The sequence below is a fragment of the Eublepharis macularius genome, chromosome 2 (assembly GCF_028583425.1).
Source record: "Eublepharis macularius isolate TG4126 chromosome 2, MPM_Emac_v1.0, whole genome shotgun sequence".
NCBI classification, from domain to species: domain Eukaryota; kingdom Metazoa; phylum Chordata; class Lepidosauria; order Squamata; family Eublepharidae; genus Eublepharis; species Eublepharis macularius.
Window position 1 is genome coordinate 15,968,618 of NC_072791.1, and position 13,852 is coordinate 15,982,469.

A 13,852-nucleotide genomic window follows, 5' to 3' on the forward strand; every position below is an offset into this window, starting at 1 on the left:
GTGTTACAACAAATTGCAATTAATAACAAAGGAAGTCTTTACTCTTGATGTCGTTCTCGAGAGTGTGAGTGTTTGAGTTCTAGAACGCTGTGGCTCATATTCGTCACAAACTACAATTTGTTCATGCTATGTGAATACAGTGACAGTATTGCAAATGCTTCTTAAGCCCACGTGTTCTTTTGTTGAAGAAAATTTTATTCCTGCCATAGTTACTCCCACACCATCAGTTTCAGTGGATTGAATAAGTCGGAAAAATGAATTACTTTTCAGCCGGAGTTGTGGAAGAGAAGATGCCTGAAACTTAAGATGCACGTAATTTTTAAAGGAATATACTGAAAGGGTAAAAAAGACAAATAAGTGGGTTCTAGATCAAATCAAGCCAGAATTCTCCCTAGAAGCTAAAATGACAAAACCGAGGCTACTTTGGTCACATTGTGAGAAGACAAGGCTCCCTGGAAAAGTCAATAATGCTAGGAAAAGTGGAAGGCAGCAGGAAAAGAGGAAGGCACAAAATGAGATGCCTTGACTCAATAAAGGAAGCCACATCCTCCAGTTTGCAAGATCTGAGCAAGTCTGTAAATGATAGGGCATTTTAGAGGTCTTTCATTCATAGGGTCGACATAGCTCGGAAGCGATTTGATGGCTCATAACACATGCTGGATAAGTCCTCTCCTGGCTGTTTTTGTGTGTGCAAGATATATAAATGACCAGAAATGTTGAAACTCTTTACCAAATGGTTGAAGTGCAGTTCCCTTACGGTCACTACTGATGGCTCTTGGGATGATATAGGTGAGAGTGAAATACAGTGTAAAGGAGTTCCCTCTTTGTGACCTTGTCATAGGTGGTCATGAAACGATCTTCAAACGACGTGTGTGAATGATCCATTTCGTGAGCAGTTCTTAAGCATTGTGATGTAGCACAAGTTTCGTTCGCAGAAAAGATGCATAGGGTGTGAACCTACAAGTTGCCCCTCTTGGAACACATCAGATGAACATAAGCTGTGCAGCTTCCAGTTCCTAGCCTCTAGTGCCACATGGTCATCAGCTTTTCTGGTGTCATGCACACTCCTGTCCTCTAGGGGGTGCATAAGCATTGGCTTTTGGGACAGATTGCAAAGGGCAGTCGGTCACTTCTATGGCAGGTCAAGTTCTGTTCTCAGATACTCTCGGGGTGCGAATTAAACCCTTGAAGACCCTGTGAATAATCAGCGAATGGAGATGGTGTGTGTGTTTGCTTCCCTTGTCCAAGCTGCGTCTCTAAATGTTCCCCCGTATTTTTTCTTAGAAACTGTTGTTTCATGCTTTTGTCTTGGAGGGTGGGAAGTACACATAACTAATAATAACTAAGAACAACTATTAGTAAAAATAGATCAGTTATGAAATCTGTAATTTAAACTGTTGAATATAAATGAATCCTAATGTAAGCAAGAATCATTGTATCTCATAGAAAGTGTTTCAAAAAATTTAATCAAGGGGATGGGGGGAAATCCTTTGTGTTTTATATATTTTGTTATATATAACTATCTTTGATTTACACAATTATGTTATAAGGAAAGTTATATAATCCTTTTTTTTCTTTCTGTATCCCCTCTTTTTACTATTCTTTTTTTCAAAATAAAAATACACATTTTTTTTTTAAAAAAGGTCAATCTGGTCTACTGAGACTGTTAGCAGCTCTCCAGGGTCTTGGGCAAAGGTCTTTCATATCACTTACTGCCTGGTCCTTTGAACTGGAGAGGCTGGGAATTGAACCTGGTACCTTCTGCATGCCAAGCAGATGCTCTATCACTGAGCCACAGCCCCTGTTAGGATAGATGGCTATGTGCTATCTTCTATACTCAGAATTTACTAGTGGGATTCCATTAAAAAATAGAACTTTGCAACAGTATTTTTCTAGGTGGTGGTGTAGGAAAAACCAACTTAGCCTATAAACCTGGACTACTTAATGCTACTTCCATGCTTGCTCCTGGTTAGTTGGTAGACTTGTACAACCAGAGACCATCTCTTGCTATTTTTGCTTATATAGTATAGAATACGCTGGGACTTCTTATGGTGCTGTGACAAAAATGGCATAACTTTGCATTGGTTTGGTTCCGGTGTCAAACACTTGAGTAGGAAAGGCTGTTTCAGAGTCTGCCGAAAGGTGGGGGAAAGAATGCGGGGACCTCTTCGGCCATTCATGGAGTGTGAAGATTATTTTAGTTGTCTGAATAAACCCCTTGGGGGCAGACTACCCTTGATGCGGGGGTTCTGGTGATTAGAATAGCTGGCGTTTTTGAGAAAGAACTAGCAGCCCTGCGTGGCTGGTTGGGAGTGAGCGAGGACTTGGCCAGGAGGGAATGTGTGTGAGAGAGAGAGCAAGGCCGTATTATTCATTAGGCTGACTAGGCCAAAGCCTAGGGGCCCCTCAGTTTTTGCTGAGACGGCACACCCCCACATAAATTACAATTAACTGATTAGCTTATATAAACTCTGCTAATAAGAAAATTAACTGCTTCCTTATTGAAGAGAAACAAATTGTCTCTTCTATTAAAACAATTATCCATAGGTTATATATTCTTAAATAAATAATAAAAAAATGATTCACTTCAAAATATTACAGTATTGAACAATTATACCCCCAAGGTATGCTTTCCTGAAGAGTTCGACTTGCGCAATAAAAATATTTTAAAAATTGTAAATAGAATTCTTCAGGAGACTCTCAAAATGGATAGAGGGCTATGTAGTGCAGTCTAGTGCCTACCCTACCAGGGTCAGGCTGTCAGCTGTAGTGGGGTGGAAGATTGAAGTGCTGGAGGGGGCCTGAAATACCTGAAAGCCATGGGTTAATACGGCCCTGAGAGAGAGAGAGAGAGAGAGGGAGAGGCTGACTTAACCCTTTCCTCTTGTGCTTTCATAACTGAAGTAGCCCCCGCCCCCCCCCGCAAGCTGAAAGGCAGAGGTGCAGGATCTGTCTTCTTCCTGAAGAGTGAAATGCAACTTCAGAGAGGTGGTTTAAATTGTTGAAGAGGAATGGAAGGAAAGAGTTAAACCTCCCTTCCCCAGAACAGTCTCTGATCTTCAAAGCTGAAATCATGAGATTCTTGCCCACGAGAGAGAGCGAGAAAGAGCGAGCGAGTGAGAGCGAGTGAGCGAGAGAGTGTGTGTGTGTGTTGGGTTGCTGTCTGCAGGGATTTCATTGTCCCCTTTTCTTTCTTTTCGGTTTGCGCCAGTCAGACTTTAAGCTGCTTTGTCTTCAGCGGTTCAACTCAGCATTCTAACTGAGCGCTCGATTGGCTGTCTCTGAACAAACCACAGTTCCCTCCTGTCTGTCGGCTGCATCTTCATCAAATGCTGCCACAGTTGCTTCTGCCTTGCCGTTGGGCCAGAGCCAGCGTCCCGAATGGTGCCATGCGAACCAGAGCGAAGCCGCTTGTCCTGCTCTCTCATTTTCCCTTCTTGCAAGAAACTCTTTCCAATAATGTTTAGTATTCAGAAAAAGTGCTATACGGTGCAATCCTGTGCTGAGTTACTCCAGCCGATTTAAGTCAGTAAGATTAGACTGGAGTAACTCGGCATAGGATTGCATTGATAGAGTACGTCACGTGATTCCTTAGACCGCTTTGGCTCTTGGTATACTGACTAGCAAAGGGGTCCCCAGCATGGTGTCAGTGGGCACTATTTAATTTTTTTCATTTATTTCATTTATGTCCTTTATAGTCTGCCTTTCTCACTGAGACTCAAGGCAGATTACACAGTATGAGATTAATACAATCCGTATCAAGGACATTTCCATAAACAATGCCATAGGGTAAATAGATACAAGTTTTAAAAGACACAACGTTAGCAAGAATCCAATACAAAGCAGAAGAAAATGCTGAAAAAGAACATAATCGCTTCTAAGGTTGACATTGGACAAGTTAAAGCACAGATAGTACATAGGAGTACATATTTAAAGCAGCAGATAATATGTATGGCAACATAATGGTGAAGTCTGTGGTCCCTAACTCATTAGTGAAGCATCTGAGACCCCTTCCCTACAATACATCCCTCCCATTTGAGTAAAAGCCTTTTTGAATAATTCAGTTTTGCATCGTTTGTGGAAAACCAGGAGAGTGGGGGCTTTCCTGACCTCCACAGGCAGGTCATTCCACAAGGTAGGGGCCACCACAGAGGAAGTCCATGTACAGGCTATTGTTGATTTTGCCCATGTGCAACCTGGCATTTGCAGGAGTCCCTGTTCAGATGAGCGAAGCTGCTGTAGAGGGAGGGAGGCAGTCCCGCAGGTATACCGCACCAAGGCCATGAGGAGCTTTGTATGTAATGACCAATACCTTGAACTGAGCACGGTAACTGACAGGTAGCCAATGGAGTGACTGTAGGATGGGAGTGATGTTCAAGTTCCTGCTCGCTCCTGATAATAGTCGAGCTGCAGCATTTTGCATTAATTGGCGCCTCCTAGTTAGCTTAGATGGGAGACCTATGTATAATGCATTACGATAATCGAGCCTTGATGTTACCATAGCATGGATCCAGGTGGCTAGGTTAGCTGTGTCGAGATAAGAAGCCATCTTCCAGGCAAAAGAGAGGGTTGTAAAAAGCATTTTTTGTTGCTGTCTTAACTTGTTTTTCTAGTAGTGGCGCTGGATCCAGTATAACTCCTAGGCTCTTAACCGAGTCAGCAAGGGTCAAACAAACTCCATCAAAAGTGGGGAGTACAATATCCTTCAAGATCTGCCTTCCCAACAAGTATCACTTCAGTCTTGTCTGGGTTCAATTTCAATTTGTTGGTTTTTAAACCATTTCACCACGGCGGTCAGGCAGCGATCTAAGATTTCTTCTGCATCCTGTGGGGACCTGAATAGCGAGATGTAGAGTTGGGTGTCATCTGCATATTGGTGACATCCAACTCCATAGCTGCAAATGAGTTCTCCTAAAGGCTTTATTTACATAGAAGTTGAATAACATGGGAGATAAGATTGCGCCCTGCAGAAGCACGCAAGATAGTTCCATTCTGGAGATAGTTGATCTCCAACGGCCACCCTTTGAATCCGCACCAAGAGAAGCGATTTAATCCAGTCCAGGGCACATCCTTTGATGCCCACTTCTATTTCTAAATGCCTCAACAGGATGGCATGGTCTACTGTGTCAAAGGCTGCAGACAGATCCAGGAGGAGCAATAAAGAGGCGTGGCCTTTGTCTATATTCAGCTGGAGATCATCCACTAACGCTACTAGTGCTGTCTCTGTCCCATGCCCTGGTCTGAATCCTGATTGGAAAGGCACCCACCCAAACCTTACCTGGTGCCTGCCAGGTGTTTTAGAAAGTGGGCCCAGGTGGAGCTTTTGCCCAGGAGGGCTTCTCATTGGCCTTTGGAGATCTGACTGGCTGTGCATATTTTTAAAAAGTTGCTTCAGCTGCTGCTGCCACCACGGCACAACGATCTTCACTGAGTGACTGAAGGTAAATTGAGTGTATGCAAGAAAATACTTTTGAGCAATATATTAATTTCGAAAGGCATCTTGTTAACCAAAGCTTCTGCCTGAAATCTTGAAGTTATTACTAGAATTATGAATGACCTCACGCCCTGAGATTCTATGGTTGCCTCCATCCCTTGTGGTTGGTGCTGCCTCATGAAGCAGCTGTTTTGTAGTTGCGCCCTCCACCCTGTGCCCCAATTCCAAATGTGTTCACAGGCTGGAAAAGGTTGGGGACCCCTGGGCGAGCATGTTGGACTTTGGCAGGAGGAACGTCAGTTCCAGTCCCTGTTCAGTTCTGGTCTCTCATAACAACACAGGGTTGTTACGAGAAAAAGTGGCATAGCCTTATATATGCCTCCTTGAAGTTCCTTCGAAAGATGGCGGGATGCAGATGTCATAATAAAACAGTCATGAAATAAACGCTGTAGGAGAGGCTGCGAGCAGTAGATATCCCAGTGTTATAAACGGAGAGGTAGAGAACACATGGTTTGCTTAGGGGCACTTGGAGAGCTTGTGGCTGTGATCTGAACAGTGGGCTTCCAGCTCATGTTCTTAACTGCTGCAATAAGCAGCTATTGTTTTCTGGCTAGAAAGGATCCAGTGGCCTTATGTTAATGGAGCAAGCAACTTCCTATGCATGTGATTTTGTGCCCCCTGGGGTATGTGTGTGTGTGCTTTTCTTGCCTTGTGATAGGAACCCAGGATGAGAAAACAGCAGTGGAGTGTGTCTGTGTATAGGGAATGTGCATGCGTGGTGGCAGAACAATACAGAAGTATAGAACAGGTGGGGGTGGAAGAGCCTCCCTCCCAAGAGTTGCTTTTGAAAGGCTGATTATTTAATTCATTTAATTTATGTATTTTATAACCTACTTTTCAGACAGTCATCTTCCAAAGCAACTTACATCAGTAAAGAGAGAGAGGCTTGCAGTCTAATATGGCAAGATGCACAGGGGAAAGGGAAAGGTAGAGAAGAGAGAGGTAATGGGGAAAAGGTGCAACGCCATATTGGTCCATGCCGAAAAATCAAGAACTGAAAATCCACGTAGTACCTTTTATTAGGACCAACCAAACTGATGCAAAACATTTTCCATTTGGAGCCAGGGTGAACTGCTTTTATTTGCTTGGATGGTCGGAAGGATGGATGGAAGGAGTACAATGTTCCTATAGTCTTCTGGCTGGTGCCAGACTGCTGTGGCATAGTGGTTAAGTTGTGAATCAGCACTCTGCTGCTTCGAATCCCACTACTGCCATGAACTCAGCAAGTGGCCTTGGGTAAGCTGCTCTTCTTAGCCCCAGTTCCCTAGCTGCATTGTGAGTATAATAATAATGGTGACTTTGTTTCCCCACTCTGAGTGGGGTGTTAAACTGTCTAGAAGAGTGGTATATAAGCACGGTTGTTATTAACAGAGTGTTCTCCCCCCCCCCTCCTTTTCTTTTTTACCGTCTCAGGGCAATTGGATTTTACCACAAGAAGCCTTTTTTAAAATGAGAAAACATAAATGGTTAAGGCATCAGATATATTGGATTTTTCACAAGGTGAATGTAAAATGAAATCAAGAGAACATTTGAATAGACAAGGGCATGCTCGTCAATGGTGTTTTTATTGCACAATTAACAGAAAGATTTAAATTTGATAAAAAGATGCATGGATTTGATCAATCTATGATGGCATTTGAAACAGAGTTATGTATGAATGATGAAGATGTTATTGCTAAAACGTATAAATTTTTGTTGAGGTTGGAAACAGAAGAACAAGTGAAACTGGCCTGGTGGGCAGGTGGCAAACTCCCCAAAACAAAATCTGCTTTTTCTCTGGCTTATGGCTGAGGTCATGCCTACAGGTTTCTTCTTTGGTGGGAGGAATGGGATTCTATTTTCCTGGGGCTTCTAGTCCTGAGGGTGGAGAGAGTGCCCTTTCCCTTCTTTCTGCAGTCTTGGGGCAATCCCTAAATTAGGTTAAATCCTTAAGTACTGAGCACATAATGTGCTTTGGGAAATCTAGCCCTGCGTCTCATATGATAGTTACTATAAAGTGAATTTTTATGGGATAGAAGCCTCTTTGCTCTTCATAGGTATTACAGCAGCAGGTAGAACTGCATCAGGATTAAAATTTGATAGGTGTTAATAGGCCCTTAATTATCACTGGAGGAGCCTTCAAGTCTTGGGCCACTGAAATTTGTTAGGCCATTGCAAGGTTTATTGTTACGCTTCCATTAACAGTGTTGCATTTGACAAGTGGTTTTTCCCCCTTTCTTCCAGCGGCTGGGAAAACACAAACTGTTGGAGGATTTCATGTCAACTTGGGAAAGGAATCGCGGGCACAGACTCTGCAAAATGGTAAGTGGTGGTAATTCTTTTTTTAAAAAGGACATAATAATTACTCTATGGCTGCCCCCCAAGCATGCAGCGTTATCACTGAATGCCCCTAAGCAAAAAATGAAGACAAAAAAAACATTCCAGACAAGGCAGTTCTTTATATAAGATATATGCACATAATGCCTCCTAAGTGAGCCCCAGCGAAAAAAGGCAGACTATAAATGACATAAATAAAATAAAAATAAGTTTTGTAGATTGCCTCTAGTGGGGAGGAGGGCACAGATAAGGGTCCCGTTAAGAATAACTGGTCTGTAGCTTGTCTGATAGGGATTTTTAGAGGACGTTTTGGAAAGGATCAGCAGTGTTCCATATGGGTTTTGTACCACTGTTTACTTTCTGGAATTCCCTTTTATAGTACTTTAACCTATGCTGAAATGATGTCTGGCCCTGGTTGGCATCGAGTGTTGGTGGGGGACAAATTGGGCCTTGTTCTCATGAAGGTGGTAAACCTATTCCCATGTTGTACCACTTTAAACACTACGTGTTGGCTAAGATGTCTGAAATTTAATTTTGTGCACTTAAGAACACTTCATACTGGGGAAGAAGTTAGGTTGGAACCCTTCCATCTGATGTTCTGGTTTTCTGTGTGCAAGGAATATTTTCATATGGAGGAGCATGCAGTCGTGTGAGTCTCCCCCGTGCAATTGGAAGCAGCGGGGTCTGAAGATGGGTTTTTACCACCTTGCTTTGGTGGACCTGTGCCTTTGGGGGGGAAAAAAAGAGCCAAATGAAAACGAAGGCCTCTGTACTGGTCACATTCTTCACTGCCCTTGGGACAGGGCTGAATGGCAAGCAGGCAGCTGGTAATGTGTGCATATTCCATTCAAGGCCCTTTGGGGACTGTGCAACTGTGTGAGATGGATTCTTTTGAAAGAATACACTTTCAATACTGATGCTGTTTTAGAGAAAAACGCGGCCCTTTAAAATATGCTGCAAAGCCCCTCAGCTTGGTCTTGTCCCCTCTCTTACCTTATCAAGTGGAGGATCTCAAGAACAGAGAGAGATTCAAGAAACTCAGCCTTCCATCTCATACCTTGGCTTTTTTAAAAGGCCACGTTTTTCTCTGAAATTTCATTGGCAGCCCTATGACATCTAGTTTGGCTCTGAGATGTGTTTTCCCTGTCCTCCTGGTGAGGCCCTGTTTCTGCTGAGACCTGAGCCCAGTCTTTCAGATCCAAGTTCTCCGCTGTAGCCGTTGAACCTCAGTCTCTTAACAGGCTGGCTCCAGGGCAGCTGCACTCAATCAGATTACAATAGTGTAAAAGGATATTTTCATGAGCCTTTGTATTTCGAGCTTGCGGAATCCTCAGAAACATGAATCGTGGCGTTTTCCAGTCCAGAACCCAAAATTAGTGCTTCTGTTTTCTTATAATCAGCAAAGACATCCTCCTGCAGCACGCCATGTGCTGTGGGAACAGAGGAGAAGAAGCCCAACAAAGCGAGGCTTGTTTGCTTAAACTTCAAAGTCGTTGTGAAGTCAGAGCCGTGGAAAGGTTAACTGTGTGGGAAGCTTCGTTTGCCAAGCATTGCCGTTGTCCAGCAGCCATTCACTGCCGTTGAACTTGGGCCGTCGGTCTTGGGGCTGGAGCTCTGAGCAATCACTCGTCCTAGTTTTGCACTCGGGATGCCCTTGTTCAAATGCTTTGAGTTGGCAAGTGCAGCATTTAGAGGGTATTGCTTTGTTGGCCAGGCAAAGGAAGGAGGCCTGGTTTCTAGTATTGATGCCGGTCTCAGCCAGTCCTGAGACTTCGTACTACCTGCTGCTCATAGAGGCTGATGTTTCACGGCCACCCCTTGTTCCATCTCAGAAGAGAACTCCTGAGTTTGAGTTCCCTGAAAGTGAGCAATAGCGAAAGAACAGGTTTTGAAAGAGCACCGAGTGATGGGCAGGGCCTGGCCAGACTTTATTTTTAATGCACCCTGTCGTATATTTCTAGTAATTAATACTTTGAAGCCAGTCCTGTAATAGAAACTGAATATTTGATCGTGTGTTTAGTTCTCATTTCCTCTGCGTGTTCCCTGTTTATTTTAAGCTTTGTTGAGGTCTTTTTTTGGGCCCTGCTGTTACTAAATATAAGTATCTGTTCTTGTCCTTGGGGACCAATTTAGAGACTTGCCGCTTTTCTGGTTGAAGAAGCAGTTGATTCCTTGCCAATGAGTTCTGTTAGGCTGTTTCTCCTCTACACACCCCTCCCCCGGCGTTGGATCTTTGTGTTCTCTGTGCAGTTCCATGTTTGTTCTGGAAACTTGCGCTCATGTCAGAGGTCTTCCAGAGATTTGGGCTGGGTTCTTACTAATAGGCAGGTGACGTTCAGCCCTATCTTGTGCTTCTGGCTGATCCCAGGGAGGCTGTAGAAACCCTAAACCAGTTTTGGAATGGATGTGTGCTCTAATGAACTGAAGCTTTAATCGTCACAAGACGCAAGTGCTACTGGAGAGTAGAAGGTCTGATCAGGATTTAAAATGTCACCCATTCCAGATGAGGTTGCACTCCCTTTGAAGGTGCAGGTCTGTAGTTTAGGGGTGCTCTTGAATCCAGGCCTACTTTTGGATACGCAGGTGGCAGCGGTGGCCAGGAGTGCCTTTTACCAGCTTCACCTGGTTAACCAGCTGCAGTCTTCCCTGGACAGGAAAGATCTGGCCACTGTGGTACGTGCCCTGGTTGCATCAGGGCAAGAACCCTTTCTAAGGCATTGGTTACAATCAAATTTTTTGTTGAAAAAGCCAATTATTACATGACTAAGTGACACAGTGCTCTCACCTTGATAACCCAGGCAAGCCTGATTTCATCAGGTCTCAGAAGCTAAGCAGGGTTGGCCTCGGTTAGTAATTGGATGGGAGACCTCCAACGGAGTCCAGGGTTGCAGAGGCAGGCAACGGCAAACCACTTCTGTTAGTCTCTGGCCTTGAAAACCCCACCAGAGGTCACCATAAGTCAGCTACAACTTGACAGCACTCTCCACTACCACCAAATGACACATTATCAAGAGTAACACAGATAAACGGTCAAATTTTAGGGGAGGAAGAAAAACAAAATTAATCTAAACTAAATTACTACAATGCACTCTGTGTGTGGTTGCTCTTGTATTCAGAAACTCCAGTTGGTGCAGAATGCTGCAGCCAGGATGTTGACTGGGACCATATCACTCCAGTCTTGGCCCATAGATGCTAATTCCCAGTCTGTTTCTGGGCACAATTCAAGGTGCTGATCCTGCCATTTAAAGCCCTGTATGGTTTGAGACTAATGTATGTGAAGGACAGCCTACTCCTGACCACTGCAACCATCTTTGGAGGTCCTGCTTTGGGTGCCCCCACATTCTGAGATTAGGCAGGTGGGAACCTGGGGGAGGGCCTTCTCAGCATTGGCACCAAAACTTTGGAACTCTCTTCCCAGGGAGATTAATCTGTCCCTTTCTGTTGTCATCTTCCGTCAATGGGTGACGATTTCGTTGTTTCACTTGGTGTTCCTTCCCCTATGCTTTAATTGTTTTCATCATTTGCATTTATTTTAAGCTGTGGTTTTTTAAATTGTTGGTTTTGAGATCTTTTAAGATGAGATTTTCATTTGTATGTTTTAATTTGTTAGCTGCCTAGGTGACCTTATGAGGGCAGAAAGGTGGGGTAAAAAATCTTGTCAAATAAATAAGTACAAATAGGGCATTAATGACGCTGAGTGATGGTAGCTAAAGATCATCTGGAGTGGTCAAGTTAGAGTCCTGTTGGCTTCCCAACTTTATCAAAGGAACATATATACAGGACACTTTCAATGTAATACTATACGTAGTTAGTAATTCAAGTCTCCGTCCTGTTGTTTTAGACTGGAGTCCAGTGGTCTTAAACAGTATAGGATGCAGTGTTTAATACCTGAGAGGGGAATCTACCCACCCCTGAGGCCCAAGCCAGCAGGGATTTCTCCAGAGCAGTAGGATGTGGAATATTAGGAAATCTTTGCTGCTGCTTGAATTATTTCAACCTGTTTTGTAATCTGCCACGAGTCTCAGTGAGAAAGGTGGACTATAAATAATAATGATAATGGCAGTGGTCCTACATTTGTGTGTTAAGAGGCTCATTGAATATTATCCTAGTTACTTGGGAGTTTTATTTATATTTACATTTATATTTATGTCATTTATAGTCCGCCTTTCTCACTGAGACTCAAGGTGGATTACACACTGTGAAATTAGTACAGTCAGTATCAAGGACATTTCAATAAACAATGCCATAGGGTAAATAGACCCAAGTTTACAAAGACATAGTATTAGCAAGGATCCAATACTGAGTTGAAGAAATGCTGAAACATAAAAACAATTCTAGGACTGACATTAGACAACATGAAGCACAGATAGCAGATATATAAAGTAACAGATAATATGTAAGGCAACATAAAGGTGAAGTCTATGGTCCCTAACTCATTGATCCCCTCGCCCAGTGTGAACTTTATTCCAACTGCATAGAAACAGTTTATGGAAGAGTGGCTCCCCTTTTTATTTCAAAGGATCTTTCTCCACCCTGATCAAAGACTTCTTGCCCACCAGAAGGAATCCTTGACCATGAGTTTTGATTCTTGCCTAATTCACAAGACAGTTCCGTTGCAGTATTTTGGATTCAAGCCAGTTTACTCTAAGTGAAGTGGGGGGGGGAACCCTGCCCCAATTCAGTGTTCGAAAGTGAAATGCCCTACTAAGCTGTTGTAGAATAAAGAAGACGATTGCTCGCCGAATTGCATTCTTTTGTGGTTTATCTGGGGACGCCTTACTGTCAGTGCATGGTGGGTATTCTCTTTCACTCAGTAAAAAGGAATGCAGACTTCAATCTGTCTAACAAGCTCTCCTCTGGCTCACTGCCACGTTCTCTCTCTCTCTCTGAGAAACTCTTTGCCAGAGCTCCCAGTAGCGTGTTGGCGGTATCCCCAGGTGCTGAAAGAACAGTCTGTATTAACATACACAATACCGGGACGGATGAAGATATCTTTTGGCTTCTGTCTGAAAAGGGGATGCTGGAACAATTTTTTTAAAAGTGTCCGTATTCAGTTCCTGACAATTGAACTTCAGCTGTAAATTAGTAATGTTCATTTTCACTGGCTCTTAATGGCCTTAATCAGAACTCGATGGTAGTTAGTACACTTCTTGTCATTTTAAAGCTGATAGTATGGTAGCTTTGCCTGATTGTATGTCTTTAAACTAAAGTTTACTAGGCATTTCAGGGCAATTATGTCTACCATGACATTTACAATTCTTTAAAAAAAAATTACTTGTCTGCTCTGGGATGTTATAACTAGTCTGACCTTGGGTGGGCTACTGCTAACCAGTGGCTCTTCAAGCTTTGTTCTGGAGTTCTTTGAAAGCTTATCAAGATTCTTTTATAAGACGATCATTTGTCGTGGATAGACTTTCCTGAAAGCGCCTTGCCCAACATGACTGAAGTCCCCATGCAATCCAGGAATGAAGAGGAACAGTTGGTGATTTCTGAAGCGCGTTCTCAGTTCATGTGGCCAACCAGGAGGCTGAACGCAGCTTTCTAATGTCCCTTCCTGCAACGGTGTCCTAGAATATCTTCTCTAGCATGCAGGGGTCCTATGGTAGATACACATGGGTTCCTTTGTAAGTGGAGGGAAAAGGCTTTGCGGATCCAGAATATGGGAAACCATTGCTACTACTTTATTTATTTTATTTATGTCATTTATAGTCCACCTTTCTCACTGAGACTCAAGGCGGATTACACAGTGTGAGATTAGTACAGTCAATATCAAGGACATTTCCATAAGCAATACCATAGGGTAAATAAACACAAGTTTACAAAGACATAGCATTAGCAAGAGTCCAATACGAAGAAATGCTGAAACAAAACAAACAATTTTGCGGCTGACATTAGACAACATGAAGCCATGGATATTTAAAACTATCTGTGATGTGGGTTTTCCTGGAAAATTTGAATGGGAAAAAATGTTCTGATCTTTAGTGAAGGAAGGCAAATATATGATGTACAAGCATTGGGAGTTGTCTGCGTTTTATATTCTGT

The 13,852-nt window shown here is 43.1% G+C and overlaps 1 protein-coding gene across 1 annotated transcript in view; it reads left to right on the forward strand.

Annotated features, from left to right (window-relative positions):
- The window catches only part of BRF1 (BRF1 RNA polymerase III transcription initiation factor subunit), a 294,493-nt gene that overhangs the window by 15,399 nt on the left and 265,242 nt on the right, over positions 1 to 13,852 (forward strand). The window contains exon 2 of the mRNA XM_054970610.1: positions 7,718 to 7,795. Within this exon, the coding sequence (XP_054826585.1) occupies positions 7,718 to 7,795 (78 nt within the window). The remainder of the gene's footprint in view (positions 1 to 7,717; positions 7,796 to 13,852) is intronic.